This window comes from Pteropus medius, unplaced genomic scaffold, assembly GCF_902729225.1.
Source record: "Pteropus medius unplaced genomic scaffold, Ma_sr-lr_union100, whole genome shotgun sequence".
NCBI classification, from domain to species: Eukaryota; Metazoa; Chordata; class Mammalia; order Chiroptera; family Pteropodidae; genus Pteropus; species Pteropus medius.
Genome location: NW_024351648.1, coordinates 4,956,067 through 4,978,763, shown reverse-complemented (window position 1 = coordinate 4,978,763; position 22,697 = coordinate 4,956,067). Strand labels below are relative to the sequence as shown.

Below are 22,697 nucleotides of genomic sequence, written 5' to 3'. Positions count from 1 at the left end.
CGCACGTCTCGAACGACTCTCCCGAGCTGCTGGTTCCGTCCGTGCTCGGCGGGAACAAAGGTGCAGTGTGAGCCGGGGAGACGCGGGCGAGGTCCGCGGCGGGCGGGCGGGCGGGCGGGGCCGGCGGGTTTACCCGAGGACAGTCTCCGCGGGAGGAACCAGCCGTCGCGGGGCGTTTAGGGGCCGAGGAGCCCCTTCTTCGGGGACCCCTGCGGTGCAGGCTGGCCACGCAGCGGGCCGGAAAGGCGCCGGCCGGGGGCGTGGTCACGGCGGGGCGTGGCCACGGCGGGGGCGTGGCCGCGGGCCGCGCGCCCGAGTTCCGGGTCCCCGCGGGCGCCCGGCGGGGCCCACGCCCCCTGCATCCCGCGGCCGGGCCGCAGACCACGCAGGCGGGGCGGGGCGACGCCGCGCGCGCCCGGAGGGTGTTTTTTTGGGGGGGCGGTTTGGTCAAACTTCGGCCACGTGAACCGCCCTCCATTCACTTGTGCGCCAATCGGGCGGCGCGGACGGATCCCGAGAGGGGCCACGACGCCGCGCCGCTGCCTCACGCGCCGTGCGTGACGTGAGGGGCGCCCGCGGCGACGGCGAGCTGAGGCGGAGGATGAGCAGCGGCCGCGGCGGCGCCGGCCAGCGCGGGGACGAGGACGAGGGCGGGCGCAGCGCGAGCGAAGCCGGGGGACGCGGGCGCCCGGACTCGGCTGCCGCTGCCGCCGCCGTCGCGCTGGCCGCGCGCCCTCGCGCACGCGCGGGAGGAGCCGCCGCTGCCGCCGCCGCCGCCGCCGCCGCCGCCTCGCGCCCGAGCCGCGCGCCGGGCATGGTCGCCTCTTAAAGGCGCAGGCCGCGTACGGAACAAAGCGCCGGCGCGGGGCCTGCGGGCGGCTCGGGGGCCGCGATGGGCGCGGCGGGCCCGCGGCGGCCGCAGCGCTGCCCGGGCCGGGCCTCGCGGCGCTAGGGCGGGCTGGCCTCCGCGGGCGGGGGCGGCGGGCGGAGCGCGCGCGGAGCCGGAGCCGGAGGCGGCGGCGGCGGCGGCGGCGGCGGCCCGGCGGGCGCAGCGGCGCGGGCATGGCCGCGCGCGGCCGGCGCGCCTGGCTCAGCGTGCTGCTCGGGCTCGTGCTGGGCTTCGTGCTGGCCTCGCGGCTCGTCCTGCCCCGCGCCTCCGAGCTGACGCGAGCGGGCCCGCGGCGCCGCGCCAGCCCCGAGGGCTGCCGGCCGGGCCAGGCGGCGTCCCAGGCCGGCGGGGCGCGCGGCGATGCGCGCGGGGCGCAGCTCTGGCCGCAGGGCCCGGCCCCGGACGGCGGCCCGCGCGACAGGAACTTTCTCTTCGTGGGAGTGATGACCGCGCAGAAATACCTGCAGACCCGCGCCGTGGCCGTCTACAGGTGAGCGGCTGGCCCCCGGGCACCTCGTCCTCCATCTTCCACCGGGCATCCGGGGCGGCGGCCCTGCAGATGATGCTCCCCGCGGCTCGCGCCTTTGCCCGCTTCTCAGAACCTGGGTTCCCGGGGTGGCCCTCGGGCGATGCCAGGCCTTGGCAGCAGAGGTCAGGCAGGACGGGGAGCGCGGCCCTCAGGAGCATGGGCTTTGGGGTCAAGGCGGACCCGAGTGGCTCCTCTGGGTGTGGTCCTCTCCCTGACTCTGCCCCAAGCCTTCTCGTCTGTGACATGGGCCGGACTGAATGGATCTCCGTCCCAAGGTTGTTGGAAAAACTCAACACGATCCCTGTGCCCCTGGCAGCAATGCTGGTTGATTGATTATTCGATCCTCTGAAATCTGCACCTTTGTGTTTGCAGAACTAGAGCCCGTGGAAATTAACCCGGATAGTCCCCTAGTATACGTGTAGGTTTCACTGGTGGTGCCACTAATGTAAAGGAAGGGGGTGCCCGCTCCACACGGACCACACCGGTCCGTTCAGTACATGGAGAGAACCCTCGGGGGAAGCAGTGCCTGGCCCAAGGGTGGATTTGGTGCTAATTAGCCCGGTTTAGTGATGTTATCCGCTGTCTGGGCTCCTGTTGGCCACACGACTCACGAAAGTGGCTGGAATCATGTTCAGGATTAGCAGAGGGATTAGCCAAAGTCGTCTTTAGAAGAGAGATGATTTGGGAATGGCAGATTGTGTTGGAGTGAATTCGAGGTACAGGAGGGGATTCGACGAAGGGATGTAACAGAAACCGTACCCGTGTGAAGTACAGACGTGCTGGCGGTGTGGGTAAGATTTCCGATTCATCCCGCTGAAGAGCGAACCAGTGCCGAGAGGTCCCCCCCGGGGAAGGAACTTTCCGAGCAGGGCCAAGCTGGTTGCTGCTGGTTCTTGACTTATAAGCAGCACCTTTATAGCTTCAGCATTTGAGTCTAGCCCCGGTCTGGGTTTTCCGGCATTAGTTGTCACGACGGGAAAAGCCTGTGTGGATCCCCGTTCCTCTAAGGGAGGAGGTAGAGAGGATCACAAAAGGAGATGGACACGAGGACAGTCTGCCCTTTGGGTGCCTTGATGCCCATTCCCACATGTCGTCGTTAGGACGGTGGCCAAATGCAGACCTCGGTTCCATCAGCAAGGAGCCTGAGTGACTGAAAAGCTTAGGATGCGGCCAGTGTGAATTTAAACTAAGATCGCGGTATGGATAGGAACCTGCAGATCAAGATCTCTCAGATCTCCTGTGAATTCCTTGGGATTTTGTGTTAATTGTGCTTTTTGACAAGAAATACCTATATCGGAAGTGGAGGATGAGCTGTATAAATTGTTTCCAGCGCGGTTTTAAAAGTAAATCCTCATGACTGCGATGTGATAACAAGCCCCGAGAAGTCACAGCTTTGGGGACAATTACCAAAGCAGTTTTTCAGATCGTAGGTGGCGCGACTCCTTTCCCCGCCCCCCAAACAAATACATTGTCTTTCATGGATATAAAGTCAGTAAGTAAAACGTGTCATACCTGCAGTACTCTCAAAATGTTACACACCCTGGCCCTCCTGCTTGATCTTGGAGACATCTTATCCCAGAGGCCATGCCTGACCTCTTGGCCTTCTTTCCAAATCTCCTGTCTCATCTGGTTTTGGATGATTTGATCTCATTGTTTTCTTTTAGGCAATTTGGGCAAAGTAGAAAAACAATGCGCCTCTCCCCGGGTTCTTGCGTCTTTGTGACAGTTCTGCCTTCCCGATAAAGGGAAACCCTTCCGGGAGAAACAGTGTATCCTCCCCAGTCTGGCTGTCAGCTCTCCCTTAGCTCTGATCTGCCCAAGTTACGCCATACCCCTGCCTCCTAACCCAGGGAGGGGGCACCTACCCTTCCTGTTAAGGTTCTCAGGGGAGGAGGGGGGGCATCTACCCTTCCCGTTAAAGTCCTCGCTTCTCAACTGTCAGCGCCCCACATAGACACCTTGTAGGAGATGATGGCACAAGACCATTTTTAGCCTTAAGGAACTTTGGGGGCAGGGCCGAACTGGGGTGGAGGTTGTATGTTGTAACTTATGATTATGGCTTTGCTGTGCTTTGCAGCTGGGGCCAGAAGCCCACACTCAGCTCTTTAATTGGAAATTTTATGCGCAGTTTGGAATAAAAGTCGGCTCGAATCTTCTAGCATAAGCTAGGACTTCTGGTTCGGCACTGGTCATGTTCAGTTTTATGGTTCCCTTCAAAGGTAAATTCATTCTTTACCTTAAGAAAAACTCGAGTGTTTTTCTGCTTTTATTTTTTAAAGCAAAATTATCGTTTGGCTTGTGGGTCGAAGGAGATGCCAACATTTTGGTCAGATGGCTCCACGGCATGCTTTTGTGTCAGGTGTTGAAAGTGTCAGAATTTAGGTCGAGGGACTGGTAACTGAGGTCTGGAAAGGAGCTTCAAAATAAGCCCTTAAAAATTCAAGGAGATAAAACTCCTGTCTGCACCAGAGTCTGCATTTAATGACGGGCCAGCCCCATCACGACAGACTCAACTTTCCAGACCTGCCATACGCTTGAAGTGGGAAGAGGGGCCACCAAGAGATGTTAGCAGTGCAGTGACAGTCGATGACAGCCAAGAGAGATTTTGTTTATTTACTTTTTGAACTTTTTAAAATTTTTATTTTATTTTTATTTTTTAGGCGAGGCAACCCCCTCAGTTGACCTTACAGATCGCAAGGACCTTGTCAGCTTACAATCTCTTATTTTTTAATTTTTACGCCTACAGCACCTGGTCTTCCTGGGTGGTCTCCCATCCAAGTACTAACCAGGCCCGACCCTGCTTAGCTTCTGAGATCAGAAGAGGTCGGGCTTGTTCAGGGCGGCTTGGCCGTAGACTGAGAGATTTTAAAAAGCAAGCAAAACAAAACTCAAGAGTGTAGCCCATCCGGAACCGGCCAGGGCCGACTCCTTTCGGAGGCCCTGAGCAGACGACATAGTTATTCATTTCGTAGGAGTGATCCTGAACCATCAGCGCGTCTGGATACACACGCTTAAGAGTTGTGCCTTCATTCCACAAATAAGGGGACGGCTCCTCCGAATCCAGACTCTTTTTCTTTTTGAGTGTTGGGGACACGTAGTGAAGATGGTTGTTGTCAAGGAGCTGCTGTTCTAGTGGGAGGGACAGACACTAAAAAGAGGGTTTCCGCCAGCGATGGGTGCTGTGGAGAAAACAGAACCGAGCAAGAGCAGGGTGTTGTGGCGTCATCTGTTAGGCGGCTGGGGAAGTGGTTGGGGAGGCCTCAGAGCCCTGGCGCTTGGGTTGAGATCTGATAACGAGGAGGCGGACGTGTGACTGTGGCAGAGGGAAGCGTTGGTAAATTACAAGGCAGGGACCACCAGCTTGGAAAGGAATCCAGAAAGAGAGAGGATGAGGCCTGATAGTGTGTGCATTTCTGGAATTTTATTGCCAGTGAATTAGAAAGCCTTCGGAGGGTTTAGGCAGGAAAGGGAGGTGATTGCATTATGTTCCCCAAAGTTCATTCTGCCCGGTGTGTGGAGAGTGGGCCGCAGGGAAGCAGGGACATGTTGGGAGGCGGTCCAGGTGGCGATGAGGGTGTCTGGGGCTGGTGCGGTGGCCGTGGAGTTGGGGAGAAGCGGTGGTTCCTGGGTAGATGCCGCAGCCCGAGTTAAGATGTGCAGACGGAATGCTTGTGAGCGGTGAGCAAAGAGGAATCAGCGGTGACTTCTAGGATTTTGCCCCGAGAGACAGAGCGGGTGGGTGGCCGCGTCCTTAGTTGCGACGGGGAAGGCTGGAGGAATAGATTCGGGGGGTGAGTCAGCAGAGTCTGGTTTTGCACAGGAAAAGGTTTCAGAAAGCTTTTAGATGCACAGGTGGCTGTATCCTTAGCTTCATAAGTGTCACGAGTTTAAAAAGAATAGAGAAAAGATTGATATCAGAAGTGACTGCAGGGTGCGAGCTCCAGAGCGTTCTTAAATGACGGTTCCCTGAAGGTTCTGGGTGGCTGGGGTTCTACAGATAAACGTACAAAATAATTTGTTTTGATGCGTCTGCAGAATATTTGCATTCTACATAATTTCCCTTTAAAATGGTACCTCCATAGTCATTTATTATGCTGGGTAGTGACAGATCATCAGAATCCCTTACTTGCGTGCAATTCATATTTTTTTCATGTTTTTCTTTTTTTCTTAGTTATGTTGTTTGAGATACGGAAGTTAAATCTCCATGTGGTTCAGTTTTTTCGTTTGTTTGTTTTTTCTGCTCTGAAGAGATTTTTAAAAGGAAAAAATTTTTCTAATTCCACAAGGGGTAGAAATCATCTCAACTTCATTTCCCCCCCAGCTAGTACATCGTCTTGGCACCATCCGTCCAATGACTTCCCATTTCCCTACCAATTCGAAATGCCATCTTCATCACACTCAGAATTCCCGGGTCTGTTCTGGGAATTCTTCCGATTTTGTTCCCTGGAGCCCTGCGTCCTCATGCCAGCACCGCCCGTCTCAGTTGCTGGAGGCCGAATAATATTTTAATATCCGGTATAATATTTTAATATCCGGTAGACAAGTGCCCCTTTGTAACCCTCTGTTTGGAGCATTTCTTGGCTGCACTTCACCTGTTCTCGCTCGGAGAGTTCCGATGCTATTTAGATTTTTTTAAAAAAGAAAAAGTAACGGTTCGATCAAAAGCGTACATACTTAACTTTTTAGTCCATTTTTACACCCAGAACACCGAGCCAATCCAACCCCTTTGATTTGGCTTGATTCTGAACCCGCCCCGGGCTGAAGATGCGGAACCATTTTGTTCTTTCTTTACTATCTCGGAAGAAACAGGTGGACGGTCGCCTTCTTTGCCCCAGGAGTGGTGAAGGGCACCGTTCACGTTAGCATCAGTCTAGAGGAAGTCGGGGGTTGAAGTTGGTGGGAACCGCGTTGCAGGATGTCGTTAGGCCTGTCACGCCCTCCGCCTAACGGTTCCCTCACCATCTCGGAGCTCCTTTCCTGTTTCCTGAACTCGGTAAATCATATTTACCTCGAAACAACCAACACTTGCAACCAACACTTGCTTTCTCAGACAGAGTTCAGTTTTGCAAAACGTCACCGAAAGCCTTTACAATCCAAGCAGTCAACCTGTGGGACTCAACCCGTTTCATCTTATGAATTAATCTGCGTAAGAAGTGAAAAATGTCCTGAAAATGAGTTTCGTTTTCTGCGTCATGGTTTCGGATCTTGACGCCCCCAGGCAGACTGTCCCCAGGAAGGACGGCTGCGGTCATCAGTGGGCGCACACGTGATGCTGCTTTCGTGGCCCTGGCAGATTTACTTTTCCCTGCGCATCACTTAGGCTGCCGTTCATTGAAAATAGACGATTGATCGTATCCCTGCGGAGTCCATCGTCCTGGGAAGGAGACGTAAAGGGCTCACAGGGCTAATTGCCGTGGGGGCACCGGAGAAAGGTGGGCACAGTGTCCGAAGGGGCCAAGGCAGGCCCTGCCCACACTCCTGACCCTCTCCACTCTGTCCTGAAGGATGAGTAGGAGTCTTTGCGGCAGAAACAACAGATTCCCAGAAACATGGCGTAGCAGGAAGGAATGAAGGAGTGACGAGAAGGGACACTTCACTGGGGCCGGGATCTGAGATCTAGGGATTTCTCTAGAAACATTTCCATGGAATTTCAAGTGTCCATAGGGTCCTGCATTAGTAGCTATGGACCGTGGCGGGTTTCACTGATTCATCTATTCTGTGATTACTTCTCTAAAAAAGGTGTGGCCGAAATACTGAAATAGATTCGGGTAAGAGTAGGTTATAAAAGTGTGTGCCCATCCCCTTTATAAGCTTTGCGTCTGTGCAGCGTAGAAAAGAAGCGTCAAAAGTACACACACCACGATGCCGAGTGATTCTTTCTATCTTCCTTGGCACTTTATTTTTGAGTTTTTTTTACAGTGAGCAGTTATTTCATAAGGAAGCTACAGTTTAAAAAAAAAAATAAAGAGAGATGACAGGTCATGGGAGGAAACGCGAGCGCAGTTTTGTGTTAAATCGTTGGTAACAGCCGGGCACCGATGGCACGCTGGCCCTGGCTGCCTGGGACTCCATCTGGGGTCATTCTTGTCTCAGTCAGTGACAGTTAATCCTGTCCGGAAATGTAGGGGTAAACATGTTTAATGGGTTCCTGTAACTGTATTTTCCTCGGTTACCGTATGTCACACTTCGAGGTGATACTTGGGAGAATCAGGTGATGACATACTTAATAGGAGGGTCCCAGCTTCCATAAACGGAGCCTCCGGTCCCAGCTTCCGTAAACGGAGCCTGCAGCTGTCAGTCTTTCTGGCTTCTGGTTCTCGATGGAATTGGGGGGGATAAAGGAACTTAGTTACGATTTAAAAGTCGTGAAGCTGACTTTCTCCTTCCTCAGTGTAATTCAGTGTCATTTCCAAAGTATTCGTCGCTACAGTATTTGCTCTGTAGGTGAGTCCATTTGTGGATGATTAGAAACAAGCTGTAGTCCGCTCCGATTTAATGGCAGCTCTGGGCTTGCAAACCGCAAACCTGAGCGTTACTGAAAATGTAGCTATGAATGCCTTGAAACGAGTGTTTTCTAAGTTGAACCCAGGCGCAGAGACCGATTTCCTGTTAAACTCTCCTCTCTGTTTCCAACCTGCCGCCAGGCAGGATTTCGAGTCGCACAGGGACCCAGACACAGGACGAGGGTGTCAGAAACGAGCCCCCCACAGTCTCCTGGCCTGCAGTTCAGTCCAGCCCAGACTCTGAGGAGGGGTCCGTGCTGAGGAGGGCTCAGCAGGCGGCCGGGCCCAGAGTGCGTGGACGTGGCCGCGCTGGGTTTGGGCAGCTCGCGGACCTGCGGTGACAGTTTTCTCAGCCTCATCAGCAGAGGAGGGACTGCACAGGAGGTGTGGGTGGCATGGGACAGAGGAGAGGCTTCAGGCAGGCCCCATCTGCGTTCTGGCTTCGACGTTTATTAGCTTTCTGATGCGGGACAAATTGCTTACTGACCCTGAGCCTCAGTCTCCTCCCGTCTGTGAAATGCGGGTGGGACACCTCACAGACCTCGCAGAGTCGCCCTAACACTGTCGTCTCCTGCCCTTGGTGCCGCGCCGGCCCCTGGGATCTGCTCAGTCGGGGAGCGGGGGCTGCCTGAGGAGCCAAAGGCGGGGTCGCAGAGGGGCCGGCCGAGGCCAAGACGAGGCCAAGACGAGTCCAGGGTGCTTTTATTATTTGCATCAGACGATGCCGGTTTATTACATTTTGGCTTAGAATTAGATTTGAAAGTAAATTTTGTTCGTGCACGATTAAGAATGAGTTGCACATCTGCGCTTTTAAATATACAGCGGCAAAATACAAACCGTATAAGGTCGCTCCCCGACGCCCGGAGCTTTGGGATTGTGTCATGAGATCAGAACTTGCCATCTGTCATCACACTCCGAATTTTAATCCTCGCCTTTCAGAGAAGGTGCGTTTGTGGTCACTGTTGCCGAGGGCTCGCTTTGTTCGCCGTGAACCTGGGCTCAGGGCGGTGCTGTCCCCGGATTCCTTGGACCTGCCTCTTGGGATGGTGCCCGGGCCGTTGTTGAGGTGGGAAGCCGTCATCTACCGCCCACAGCTTTATTGAGGAAAAAAACTCTCTTTAGGGCCTGCTTTCATCTGAAGTCTGTCTTCTAGGATTAACAGTAAAGAGTATAATTTGAGGGAAAGAGGATAATTTGATTTCTCTTTTAAAAAATGTTTCCACCATTTGTGATCTCTTAGATTTCCCTTCCTTCCTCCAAAAAGAATTTGAGATCGCTCACGGCCAAAGGTCCCACAGGAGACAGTTAAAGGTTTTAAAAGAGGAAACCGCGGGTCTGGGGACCGCACACGCGGAAGGTGGGGGACCTGCCACCGAGCGCCCCGGCTGCAGGCCCCTGCGCCCGGACGGGACCGCAGCCTGCGTCATGTGCACCGGCCCTCCGGAGCGCGTCCCCTCAGCTCCCAGAGGGCCCGAGCCATCATTCTGGAGCCTTGGAAGGCCGACCTCAGTTTCCCCGAGGCCGGTCAGGCTCAAGCCTGTGGCCGATCTGACCAGCAGCACAGGAGGGTCCCACGTGTCCTTCTTTGAGGGAGTGGACTCAGATTGTCTCTGTGCCACGCCAGGCTCGGTCGCCAGCCTTTCTGGCACCGGGGACCAGTGCTCCTTTGAGAATCTAATGCCGGCGCTGGGGGCGGCTGCAGATACAGGTGGAGGAAGCTTCCCTCACCTGCCTGTTGCTTACCTCCTGACAGGCCACGGACCGGTACTGACCCTGCAGCCAGGGTCCTGGGGACCCATGCTGTAAGGACTGTCACTGCACACGCCCTGCCTTCTCCGCCAGTGACGGGAGCGGGGGGACAAATTTCCCTCAGGCCTGGTGTCTGGGAAAGATATTGCACTTAGACCCGCACAGAGGGAGGGGTCTTGTGAATTCTCTTGGTCGCCTGTCGGAAGGCTCATAGCTCACTGTGGCCACCTCACTGTGGCCACCGGTCGCATGTGGGGAGGTCACGTGGTGGCAGGTAGGGCTCAGCACCCGAGCGCTGGTTCGAGTTGGCACCTGCCCAGAGAGCTCGGACTCGTTCGGCGCTTGCTGTGGGCGGGGAGCAGGGCGGGGAGCCGGGCGGGCAGCCCACGGTGACCGTGACCGTGACCCCCCGGCACAGCTGGTGCCCCCTCACGCCTGGCTCCCACTCCCCTTCTGTTCTTTGGCTTCGTTTTCCTGCTTATGTTTTTCAGCCTTTATGCATTTTGGTTAAGTTGTCTTAAGTCCTTTCTGTAATAGGGAAGAATTTATAGCATGCATTTAATTCCCGTTACTTATCAGTTCCCTTTCTTCCTTGATTCCAGATTCCGAGGTGATTTGATGAGTCCTTTCAAATGTACCACTGTAACAATCAGACAACATATGTCATAGTGATTTTGGGGTCCTCACAGAAAATCCTCACTTTTTACCTATAAAAACTGGTATAAGCTTAGAAAAAGTGGAAATAATCTTACTCCATTTTTCTTTTAGTTTTTGTCCATTGGATACAGTAAAAATATTTTTATTACACGAGTAAAATTCTCTGTTGTCTAATCTTTTTATACCTTTGGATGCTTTTTAGCTTAAATGCTTCCTCCCTCCCCAGATAAATGTTTTTTCTAACTCTAAAAACACCTGTTGCAGAAAATTTAGAAAATGTAGACAACACAAAGAAGAAAATGAAATCTCTTCTGATCTTCCACCCAGAAATAGTCACAGTAAACACTTCGGAGTAGAGTCGTACACTATTTAATTTTGTATGTGTAATTGTAGCCTCTTAATAATCCACATCACGGGTCTGTAGGACTGCCCGCTTTTAAAACTTACCTGTATATCGTGAAGGTGTATGCAGGACACCAGTCATGCCGTGGATGCAATTTGGAACAGAAATATATGTAGTTTCCCTTAAAACGACACTAGACAGGAATGGAGACTGTTCGTAGAAGCTAACTCCGCGCAGGCGGTCCTTCGTGACGCCGGTGTGGGCCAGGTGCGGTGCCTGACTGTGATTTAAGTCGGTGTGAGGACAGCGTTTAGAAGCCTGGCAGAATGAATGGAAGATTGCTTGGCGCTCTCAGATTCCAGGTATCTTATCCGTGCTTTGGCAAGCGTTGGTTATCCAGCCATTGAAAATCGAGCTTTTCCGGCAGGGGCCTTCGCAAACGTTCTGTGGTTTCATTTAAGCTCAAGCTCTTTGCTCTTCCCTGTGTCGATGGCAAAGTTGACATCTGCTTTTGAAAATGAGGGAAGCGAACCGTTCTGTCGCAGGAGGGCCGGCTTGGTTTCTTCAGCAGCATTTGCTTCGCGTCTCTGAAATTATTCATCGCTTCCCCTCGTCCTCCCGGACGCTGAGTCGCTTTGTGTTCTGGGCTCTTTGACTTTGGGGAGCTGTTCGAACTCAAGGTACCTTAAGTGACAGATCATCATTTCTTAAGGTTGGAGGATTCACAAAGACTTCAGATTGAGAGGTTTCCCTCAAACCACCGGTCATGTAAGAACAGAAAAGGGCAGTATGAGGTTTTTCCCTGGGTTACTTAAAAAAGAAAAGGATAATTGGGCGGAATTACCGTAAAACTGCAGAGAAGCTTTTACGGGTGCTTTGAGGTTAGGTTGTCCGCTTTTAAATGAATCAGTTTCTCTTTTCGGACAAATGACATCATTTCAAGTTGTAGTTCCGGCGCGAATTCACATCAGTGGTGGCTGTCACCGAGGCCTCCATCTCTGTAGTCACGCCTTGCTCTGCCGAGTGGGACCCTTGGGAACAGGGCCGGACTAATAGAAATTGTTTTCCTCAGTCTGATATGGAGGAGTCTGGTGTTTTAAGTGGAAACACTTGTAAAATTTAGTCTTGTTAGACTTTGATGTTAATACTGTCTGAGGTTGACAGTAGAACAGTTCTAATGCGTAGCTTAGCGTCAGCTTTGCGGCCCAGTATGTGAGAAGGTGCTATTTTCTATAGCACGTTCACTCCGGGGTAGACGCTCGAGACCGACCAGTCCACGTTCAGCTCACAGTTTCCTGTCTCCCTCATTTTTTCTTTCACTCTCTTATTTTATTTGCAAACTTCCGGCTCCTTCAGTAAGTCAGGCTTATATAATAACGCTCACCGCGCACCAGGCCGCCTTCTAAGCACTTCAGATATGTCCTCCACTTAACCCTCTCAGCCCTCGAAGGCGGGGACCGTTCTTATCCCCCGTTTCCAGATAAGGAAAGCGAGGCACAGAGTCACTCGCCCCAGGCGAAGCCAGGATTCTCACCCTGACAGCCCAGTCCTGGAGCCGGTGCTCTGAACCGCCGATAGCGGGCATCATCTCACCTGCCGTGTGTCCCAAATGGTGTCATGGCGCGTGAGTATTTTCACGGCTTCTGGGGTTGGCTGCTTTAGCCCTGCTTGGAACTTGGCTTTGTTTTATCCATCACATTTTAGTTCAGAAGCGATCGGGCAGAAACCAAAGATAGGTCGATTTTATTCCCTATCCTTTTAAGATCGATCGTAAGATCACACAGACTCTTTGGCTTTTAACTGTTCTTCAAAGGTACCATGAATGGTAGTATATTTCAGCTTCAGCACGCCTGTGACTTTTACGTCTTAATTGTTCTCCGGTTGTGGTTTAAGCTGATTTCTTTCTCTGTGTAGGGATGGAAGGAAATATGGCTGTGGAAAGTGAGAGGCCCCCACCTGGAAATTTCTCAAAGATAAAACAAGTGATTCGTGCCCTTGAGCGTGGCATCTTTGGGTCACTTAGGTCACAAGTGACCTAAGTCACTAGGTGGCATCTTTGGGTTACTTAGGTCACAAGTGACCCTCCGTTACATGCCATGGACTGCAGTTATTTCTGTTTTCCAAGAACTGTTGTGACTGCTGAGCAACAGTCGTGCCTGCATAACGGGAGGAAGGAAGCAGGGGCTCCCGGGATCGGCTGGGGGTCTTCTTGGCACTAGTTCTCAGAACTGCTCTTCGTCACTCCCTTCCCAAGGATGGCAGGTCGTCTCCTCTGCAGACGTTAGCGTGTCAGGTTATCATCCATTCTAGGTAGGTTGTGGTTCGTTCAGAATTTTAACCAGACTTGCCTTTCCGTGGAAGGGCTTGGAAGCTCTTGAAATTCATTGTCCCATCTCTGCCGTGTTTACTTCCTGTCCTTTTCTTCAGGGCCGTGGTCTTGGTGACTGTGTACGGTACCTGGTACAGCGTCCGGAGTCCCGTCGGGGTCCATCGTGCCGAGTTCTTTGCCAGAGAGTTTTGTAAGTGGCATAAGGTCCATTTAAAATCCACAGGCATTATGGTTTACAGTCGCTGGCATGATGTGATTATAATGGGCTGTTTTGTTTTGTTATTTTTTTGTTATCGTACTGAAAACAGCAGTGCATCTCACCATTGACATCCTAGATTTGACGTAAATGATGCATGTTCATTCTTCAGGCTTTCTGAGAAATGTTCAACAAAAAGTTCAGTCCCAGTGAATTTTTCCTCTGCTTTAATAAATTTGAGGTCATTTCATCATCTTTATATTTGGGTTAGGAGGAGAACGAAAAACTAGTAATTGTTTAAATACTTCGTTGTAGCTTGTTTTTAAAATGACAAAACTAATGCTTTAGAACGTTAGTTTTGCAAGACGAAGAAACGTCTGGAGAATGGATGGTGGTGACGGCTGTGGGACAAAGCAGATGTGCTCAGTGCCGCTGAACGTTAGTTATCTTTACAAATGAGTAAAATGGTGAATTTCAAGTTATGTGTAATTTATCACAATTAAACTTTTTTTCCCCCCGAAACAGTAGTTTCGTGCTTATAACAGTCTCATTCAGTGTAGATACACACAGTCGGAAGTGGGGGTCTCCTCGCCCCACCCAGCCCTCCGTCCCTCCTTCCGCGCCTCCTCCCCGGAGGTTCGGTGTCTCTTTTCAGACATTCGTTCCTAAGGCCTGCGCTTTGGATCATCCACGTCACCTTTCACTCTAGCGAACGCAGTGGTCACAGTCAAGCACGATAAACACACGTCGGGAGGTCGTCTGGGAGCCGCACCTTTACGATCTCATTTAGACTGAATTCTCTCTGCGGCTCATTCTCTCTGCGCGTCTTTCTTAGAAGTCCGTAGAAATGCATTTTTGTAGCATGACTACTTCCGCTCTGAATACACAGCCTAGAGACAGTCTAAAGAAAAACGTCACTCGATGGCTTTAAATCCGTCGCTCAGCAGCGGGGCTGTGCTGCCTTCTTACTGACCACGAGGTTTTCCTCTCTCGGTGGGATGAGCAGGTGTGGGCGCCTTCGCCTCTGTCCGGCCCGGGGCTTCAGAACACAGAGCCCTCCGTCTCCCTTCTGCCCTGTGCCCCATCCCTTCAGCAGCCACCCGTGGCTTTCAGAGCAGAAGGGCCCCCATCTCTAGGGCATCTGCCAGGCCCTGCGGTTTGCCTGTGCCCTCCTCGTGTCACAATACTCCCCTGCCCCTCGAGAGAGAGAGACACACACACACACACACACACACACACACACACACACACACACTCACACACACACAGACTCACACACTCTCTCTATGTGTTCTGGGCCCGTGTGTCCCCTCTGCATCCTTTGTTCATGCCCTTTAGGACCGTCAGCCTGTCTTTCAGAGGCTTGTCTTAGTCCATGGTGATACCGACGTTCTCGTGACTCTTCTGACAAATGTCTGTCCCTGCTGGCTTCGGCGCCGTGAGTTGGGGCCTGTGCTTTGCTCACCTCTGCATCGCCCTGGCTTAGCACGAGCCTGGCGCTTGGTGAGTGTTCAGAGAAAACTCGTCGAATGAGCAGTTCTTTTTCAGTGTTTTATAGAGTGAGGCGGTTGTAGCTACGAGTCGATAGTATCGGATAATCGACCTGAATGTCTAGTCCTTGGTGGCCTGGCAGTTCGGTTTTCAACTGTGACTAAAACCCAGTTAGCCTGGAAATATTTGAACGCGGCCTCATGCTCTCTCGGTCGGGCCTCTTTTGCAAATGCGCGTGGACTTTGCGGGACCCAGTCCGTGGGATTCCGTCAGGGGGAAGCGGGCAGATCAGACGGCTCCTTAGCATCCTTTGAGCTCGCGGCGAGTGACCCAGCAGGAGCAGACGCGTGGCTTTCTTTCTGCAGAGGAGACGCCCGGCGCAAGCTGCTCTCTCACTGGTGTTTGTTCTAATTCCAGAACGTGGTCCAAGACAATTCCCGGTCAAGTGCAGTTCTTCTCGAGCGAGGGCTCGGACACGTCGGTCCCCATCCCGGTGGTGGCGCTGCGGGGCGTGGACGACTCGTACCCGCCGCAGAAGAAATCCTTCATGATGCTCAAGTACATGCACGACCACTACCTGGACCAGTACGAGTGGTTCATGCGCGCCGACGACGACGTCTACATCAAGGGGGACCGCCTGGAGAGCTTCCTGCGCAGCCTCAACAGCAGCGAGCCCCTCTTCCTCGGGCAGACGGGCCTGGGCACCACGGAGGAGATGGGCAAGCTGGCCCTGGAGCCCGGCGAGAACTTCTGCATGGGGGGCCCCGGCGTGATCATGAGCCGGGAGGTGCTCCGCAGGGTGGTGCCGCACATCGGGGAGTGTCTGCGGGAGATGTACACCACGCACGAGGACGTGGAGGTGGGGCGCTGCGTGCGCAGGTTCGCGGGCGTGCAGTGCGTCTGGTCTTACGAGGTAAGAGCGGGAAGGCGCCCGCGTGTCGTCACTCGCCCCGAGCCGGGCGTGGGGGACGGGTGGTGCTCTCCTCCCAAAGGCTTCGTGTTGGGGTTACGATACGTTTTCACCCTCTTTTTTTTTCTTTTTATTTTTATTCAAAGCCCCTCTCGTGACGCCTTCTCTTGGTTTTTCGAGCAAACCTTCCCTACTTTTGTCCCTATTCCTTAACTAACAAAAAAATGGCGTTTGGGGCCCAAGGAAAAGATATCGTTTGCTGCAGCTCACAGCGATCTTTCCATGATGATCCAGAAAGTTCGTCCAGTTCCTTGTGCTCATTTCGCAGATGCGATGGCAGGAGCGTCGGGGACGCCAAAGGCCTGACCTTTCTCGTCCGGTCATGTCGACCCACGTGGCTCAGAAACCGCGTTTCGAATTCATGAAAGGAACAGCGATGTAAAAAAAGCCAAAAGCACTGGGTTTTGCATTTATTTGAAACCTTTAGACTGTCGTCGTAGTCTGTCAATTTGCGACGTAGTTCCCCCTTTCAGAATAGCTGGTAGGCGACTCTGGATTACCTCGACACGTGGATGCAGGTTTCCGGAGAAGTGCGCTCGTACGTGCTTTCTCTTCGATAGTTCTGGGAAACGTGAGTGAGCTCTTGACTTCTCTCCGTTTTTATTGGCAGATGTGCATGCACCTCTTGCCCGTGGTCGCAGGATCAGAGTGGAAAGAATTATTTGGGCTACATTATGTTTAGATAAACTGCCGATGGTGGTGAGGAGCAGAGGGACTCGCTAGGCCTTTTGTCAAGAAAAAGAAACATACTTCTTGATGTCGACTGTTAGCTTTTCTTCTGACTTAGTTTTCTACGGGACTTGAGCGAAGAAATAGTAGTATTCTTGCCTCTACTTGTCTTCCCCCAGACTTGCTCTTAAATGCCTCCTAATAATCTATTTCTTTCATTTGAACTGCTAGGGAAGTAGACGTTTCCAAGTGTACAGGAAGTAGCCTTCGCGTAGTTACCAATTATAAAAGATACGTTTAAATCCTAAATGGGATACGAGTGAACCCTCTGATCTCTCTGTGTGCCCCCTGCCACTCCCGGCCCACACAGGCCATTGCTCACGGGCTCTGGTGGGGTCTTGTCGTGGATTTTTGCAGTGAGGAAAGCTTTTTGCGTGTTCCCTGCAGTTTTAAGCACAATACCACTGGCAATATTTGCATGTCCCCATCCTTAATGAAGCAGTCATAACCTTAGGGCGTTTCGTTTTGGTTGGAACATATACCATCTGGTGTGTTCTGGAAGGCTCTCTGCAGCCCTGCCTCTGGGAGGCCCGCCCTCCTGCTGGAAATGCAGGACAGGCCAGCCTCCGGGAGAGGATTTAAAAAGACACATCTTAATGCTGTCACGCTGTTCCACCTGCTACACTGCGGGCAGACACCAGCAGAGCCAGCATCTCGAGGTTATCGGGAACGGCGGCCTGGCATCAGTGCCGAAACAGTGAGGAGGAGAAGTCCCGGGGCCGCGGGGTGGGGAGACAGTTTTCGGGCGGTTTTCCCCGTTAGGGGAGTTTTCAGCTGTCCCGTCTGGGCACTCGGAACCGCCCCTTAGGCTCGAGGCGTCTGTTTAATGACTTATTATGTCCATACCCGGGTCTGTGGGCGGGAAGCTCATGCCCTAGGTAGCGCCGGCCCCGGCCAGGGTGTGGGGGCAGCCGCCCCGGCGCCCCTGCTGGTCCTTTCTTTGAATGCCTGATGACAGCTCAGCCCTTCCCGCCGGCCGGTCCACGGGCTGGGCCCAGGTGACCCTCCTTTCATTGAGGACTACCTTCTCCCCGAATGCGGCTTTTCTTTTCACTTTAAGTGTTGTGGTTTTCTCACATGCGAATCGTGAATTTAAGTGTAGTCTAACATCATTCTTTCCCCGCATGGTTTGGGCTTTTTGTGTCTTGTTTAAGAAAATCTCCCCTTCCTTGGGTCACAGGAGTTTTCTCCTCCATCTTTTTCTGTAAATTAAAAAGTTTTGCCTCTTACGCGTAGTTCATCATTTTTAAGAATTCTGTCGACTGGGACATTTGCCATTTTGTGAGACCTTTGATTTCTTTTTTTTTGTACAGCGCTCAGTGTTTCTAACCTAAGTCATTATTAGGGTTTGTCCTTGTGTTCACCACTCATGGAGTTCAGGAGCTTTTATTAAACTTCCTTAACTATAGCTTCTCCATGAAGGCGCTCACCGTATGAGAAATGATTGAGGTGGAGTTTATGTTAAGCTTGGGCCTTGGAAGGTACTTATTTAGGGCTGTTATACATCTAGCCGGAAGGGGTCTTTTTTTTTTTTTTTTTTTTGGCAAGTTGCAGTAATGCCTTGGGATTACACTTTTACATGATTAAAACGGCTCGTGAGGACCCGCTGTCATCGTCAAAATCTGGATTTCTAGGCTCCTTTTGATAGTTTTTGGTAGTTAGCTATTAATACATAGTTTTAAAAAACTTTATTTGGAAGTAATTGCAACTTCACAGAAAAGTAACCGAAAGATAAAAATAGTACGCAGAACATGCATACACCCTATGCTCAGATTACCCCGTTCGGGTTTTACTCTGTGCACGTCATCGTTTGTGTTCCTGAGTGTCTCCCTTCCCCCCCATTCGGAGACCCGCCCCCACCGTTGAAGAGTAACTTACATTGTTGCCCTTTAAGTGCGGTTAACAACGGGGAATTCTCTCTCACATAACCGCAGCTTAGGTCAGTTTAACAGGGACGCTCTGACCCGCCGTTTACATTCTGATGTCGTCTGATGTCCTGTAAAGTCCCATGGAGCAGCTTTCCCTTCCCCGTACAGGGCCCCGCGCGGGCTCTGGTCCTGCGTTTGTTCCTCTGTCTTCAGCCTCCTTCCGTCTGGGGCGTTTGCGGCTTCAGTTTGCACAGCTTCTTTCTTTGTCTTTTACGACGTTGGCGTTTTTGATCATTGGCTTTAAGGACTTCGTAATGAAAATCTGTGATTTCAATGCGGTAATGCTGCCCAGGGCCCAGTGAGCCCTCCCGCCCAGCAGCCAGCGAGGGTGCTGATACCGCAGGGGCCGCCGTGGGAGGGGCCGGGCGTCCCCAGGGTCACCCAGGGTCGCCGTTAGTAACTCCGCTATCGAGACCTTTTTGGAGGAACATCGAACAATTTAAAACAATTTATGTTATTTAGGCAAATATATGAAATATTATACTATTCTTTTAATAAGAGAACAGAAAGAAAATGGATGTAACGTATTCATTTTATTTTTAATTTTTCGTGGGAAGTGTACGGATCATAAATACGTGTAGAGCTCAGAGGATTGTCACAAAGCGAACGCAGCCGAGTCATCAGTATCCAGATCTTGAACTCGGCATGTGGCTAGTAATGAAGGTGTTTTGGGTAGAAAACAATCATTGCTAATGACAGCTGAAAATAGGTAGAGATGGATGTGGCCACTTTAAAATCTTTACTGTCTTTGTAATAATGAGCGCGTTCACATGGTTCAAATGCAGAAAGAAGTGCGAAGGGTTTACAGGGACAAGTGTCCTCCCCTCCAGCCCCTGGGCCTCGCTCGTGAGTCAGCCCGGTGCGTCCTCACAGGCGGGCCCTGTGCACGTGTGAGCAAAGAAGTGCACGTGTGAGCAAAGAAGTCCGCGTATCACTCCCCTTTCACACGAACGGTAGCATGTTTTACACTCTCTGCATCTCGCCGAGTTCCACTTACACATCTTGGGATGTTTTCCGTTTGGCACGTAAAGAGCGTCATCTCTTCTTACGGACGCTCGGGCGGTTTCCAGCTCGTTCCAGCAGTGTTTCTCATCGGTCACGTAACCCAGCGTCTCCCAACCGTGGTCACATAGGGGCGTGCACACCGAGGGGGTGCCCTCCAAGGACTCCCCCTAGCCGTCGCACCCTGCGCCCCAAGACCCGAAGGGATTGTTGCCTGGCTGGCATACCCAGAACTTGTTTGGGGTGTCGCAGTGCTGATGCCCCGAATTCACCAGGAAGCGTTCGTTGGGGCCCAATGGTGGGCCCGGCCCTGCCTCCGGAACTGGGAGGAAATTGCCAAAGAAGAAAGAAATGCGAACGGCTGTTTTCTCCCTCGAGGACTTCAGTGTACTTGCGGGGACAAAAACACGTTCGTGAAATAGTTGAAAGAACTTTTAAAACTCTAAAACCCTGTCATGCCGATGTTGAAGACAAACGTGCTGCTTGACGATGGGGATGCGTGTTCTGTAGGCGATGCCGTCATCGTGCAAACATTTGCACGGACCTGGACGGTGCAGCCGACACACCCAGGCCGTGCGTGACTGTATAAAACAGTCCGGGCAAGGGGACCCGGTGATGTTCTTTCTATGGAAGGCACGTCATCATGGAAAACCGAAGTGTAAGGCAAAGTCTGTAAAAAGAGAAGGTCTTCCTCTCGAGTCTGTGACTGACTCACGCAAAGGAAGGTTGAACGTCGCACGTCAGGAGCCTGGGCCAGGCTCACTGTGTAAGGGCCGTGACAGCGGAACGCAGGAAGGACAGGGAGGGGACGTGGAAAACAAGGGGACGCGGGACGGGAGACAGCACGGCGGCCCAAGGCCACGGGGCACATACTGATGGTCCCGACCTCGTCTCCCGTGGCCTGACGCAGGGCCGGCCCCGGAGAAGCTTCCAGGTGCCCTGCAGAGGAATGTGTATTCTGCTGTCGAGCGAAGTGCTCTGCGGACACCTGTCAGGTGTCGTTGATCAGATGTCAATCAGATGTTCCCTTTCCTCGTTACCGTCTAGTTCTGTCCGTTGCTGAAAGCGGGGTATTGAGGTCGCCAGTGTTGGTGTCAAATTGTCTATTCCTCCCCTCAATTATAGCAGTTTTTGCTCCATGTCTTTTTGGGCATGTGTGTCGTTAGGGCATACATGTTTATACCTGTTACACCTTCCTGACGGGTGAACACTTTTATCATTATAAAATTTCTCCTTTCTCTTTAATAACAATTTTTGTCTTTAAGTCTCTCCTGTCCGCTATTAGTGTGACCATTCTAGCTCTCATCCGGTCCCCATTTACATGGTATATGTTTTTCCATCCTTCTGCTGTCAGCGCATCTGTGTCTGAATCTGAAGCTCGTCTCTCGTAGATGGCGTGCGCAGGCGTAGCTCATTGCATCGCTCTTCACAGGTGTTTCGTTTTTGACAGATGGAAGGTGAGATGCCGCACCAGCAAAGAGCGTACAGCTCTCCGAAGGCTCAGATGATGGAAAGCATTCTCTAGCAATATTTTAAGTTGAGGTATATACTTTTTTTAGACACAGTGCTATTGCACACTCAATAGACTACAGAATAGTATAAACATAATTTTTACATGCATCGAAAAACCCCCAAATTCCTGCGACTCTCTTCATCGAGATGATTAGCTTTCTTGCCGTTCGGAATGGAACCCACCATATCTGTAGTACGATCATTTTAAAAACTCTATTCTGCCATTTCTGCCTGCTACTTGGAATAGTTAATCCTTGTACCTTTGATACTGTCATCGATAGGGTGGGCTTTATGTCATTTTGCTGTTTTCTGTGTCATGTCTTTTTTGTTCCCCTGTCCCTCCAATGCTCTTATTTCGTGTCATGTGTTTTGTATACATTCCACTCTCGTCATTTTTTTACTTCATTTTTTTGTTATTTTTTGTCCCGTTGCAATTCACATCTTACTTGAGAACGTAGTTCAGGTTAATACCAACTTAGTCATAACAGCGTGTAACCTCTTGCTTGTCCGTAGCTGCGTTCCCTCCCCGTCCTTTGTGCTCTGGTCACACAGACTATTTCTTTCCCAGCGTGTGCTGTCAGCACGGGTTTGTAATTGTCGCCTCATGCAGTTGTCTTCTACATCACATCAGAGAACGAGCGTCGCGGACTAGACAGGACGTTCACACTGCCTTTCACGTTCCCTGTGTGGTCACCCTTCACTCGTGAGCACGAGAGCGACTGGCTGGTGACCTTTCGTTTCACCGTCACAGACTCACTTCGGTGTTTCTCATGGGGCAGGTTCGCTGGTGAAACGTTCTCAGTTTGTGTCTGTCTGAGAATGTGCTCATTTCTCCTTTACTCTGGGAAGGTGGTTTCGTTGATGGAGATTCTCGATGGACGGCCTTTCTTTCCGTGCTGTGCAGGGAGGCTTTCTGGTATCCCTGGTTTCTGATGAGGAATCAGTCGTTGACCTTAACCGAGGGTTCCTCCTACGCCATGTGACGAGTCTCTGCTTCCCAGCCGCCCCCCGGCTCTCAGCGGAGACTGGCTGCGTCTAGGCGTGGCTGGCTTCGGGTTTATCGTACTTAGAGTTCGCTGAGCTTCTTGGGTGTGTGGATTGTTTTTCAGCAAATTCGGGAAGTTTTCCTCGGGTATTCTTTCTGCCCCTTTCTCTTTCTTACTCTTCTAGGGTGACCGTGACGCATAAGCTCAGATTTGGTTTATTTTCCTTTCTTCTCTTCTCTTTTTCTGCTCTTCAGACCGGAGCATCTCAGTTGACCGTATTCCGTTTGCTGGGTCTTTCTTCTGCCTGTTCAAATCTGTTGGGAATTTTTCAATTCAGTTCTTTCACTTTGCAACTCCAGAATTTCCATTCGGCTCTTTTAAATATTTTAAATCTCTTTACTGGCCGCTCTTTCCCCGTGTGTATGGGTTATGCTTTCTTTTGTCGTAGCGTGTCTCATGGTTTCTGTTGAAAACTGGGACATTTTAAAAATACAGCAGTCCAGGACATCAGATTCTGCTCCCTGCCTAGGGTTGGCCTTTGCTGCTGCTGTTTGTTTAGTGACTTTTTAGAACCGATTCTGTTCTGTCTGTGTTCTTTTTTGTGTGTGGTCACTGAAATCTCCGCTTGGTTTGCTCAGTGGTCAGCTAATGATTGGGTGGCGATTTCCTTAGATGCCTGGAACGAAGTCGTCCCCAGGCCTTGTCGGGCTCTGCGCCGCGGTGCTGGCCTCCGGCGCCCCCCGTGCCGTTTGCAGCTCTTCGCGAGCCTCACTTTCTGCTTGAGCAGAGCGTCAGGGTCAGCCAGAGATGAGAGCTTTGGGGGTTCTCAGGTCTTCCCTGGGCACGTGCGTGGCCTTCGAAAGTCCCCGGAATATATTCAGACT

At 51.9% G+C, this 22,697-nt stretch overlaps 1 protein-coding gene and 1 pseudogene across 1 annotated transcript in view; one reads left to right on the top strand and one right to left on the bottom strand.

Moving 5' to 3' along the window:
- The first annotated feature begins 1,029 nt into the window (after window positions 1-1,029).
- The window catches only part of CHSY1 (chondroitin sulfate synthase 1), a 55,456-nt gene continuing 33,788 nt past the window's right edge, over window positions 1,030-22,697 (top strand). Inside the window, exons 1-2 of the mRNA XM_039844123.1 lie at window positions 1,030-1,379; window positions 15,104-15,599. Of these exons, the coding sequence (XP_039700057.1) occupies window positions 1,063-1,379; window positions 15,104-15,599 (813 nt within the window). The 5' untranslated portion in view covers window positions 1,030-1,062. The remainder of the gene's footprint in view (window positions 1,380-15,103; window positions 15,600-22,697) is intronic.
- Window positions 4,156-4,274, bottom strand: LOC120587369 (uncharacterized; annotated as a pseudogene).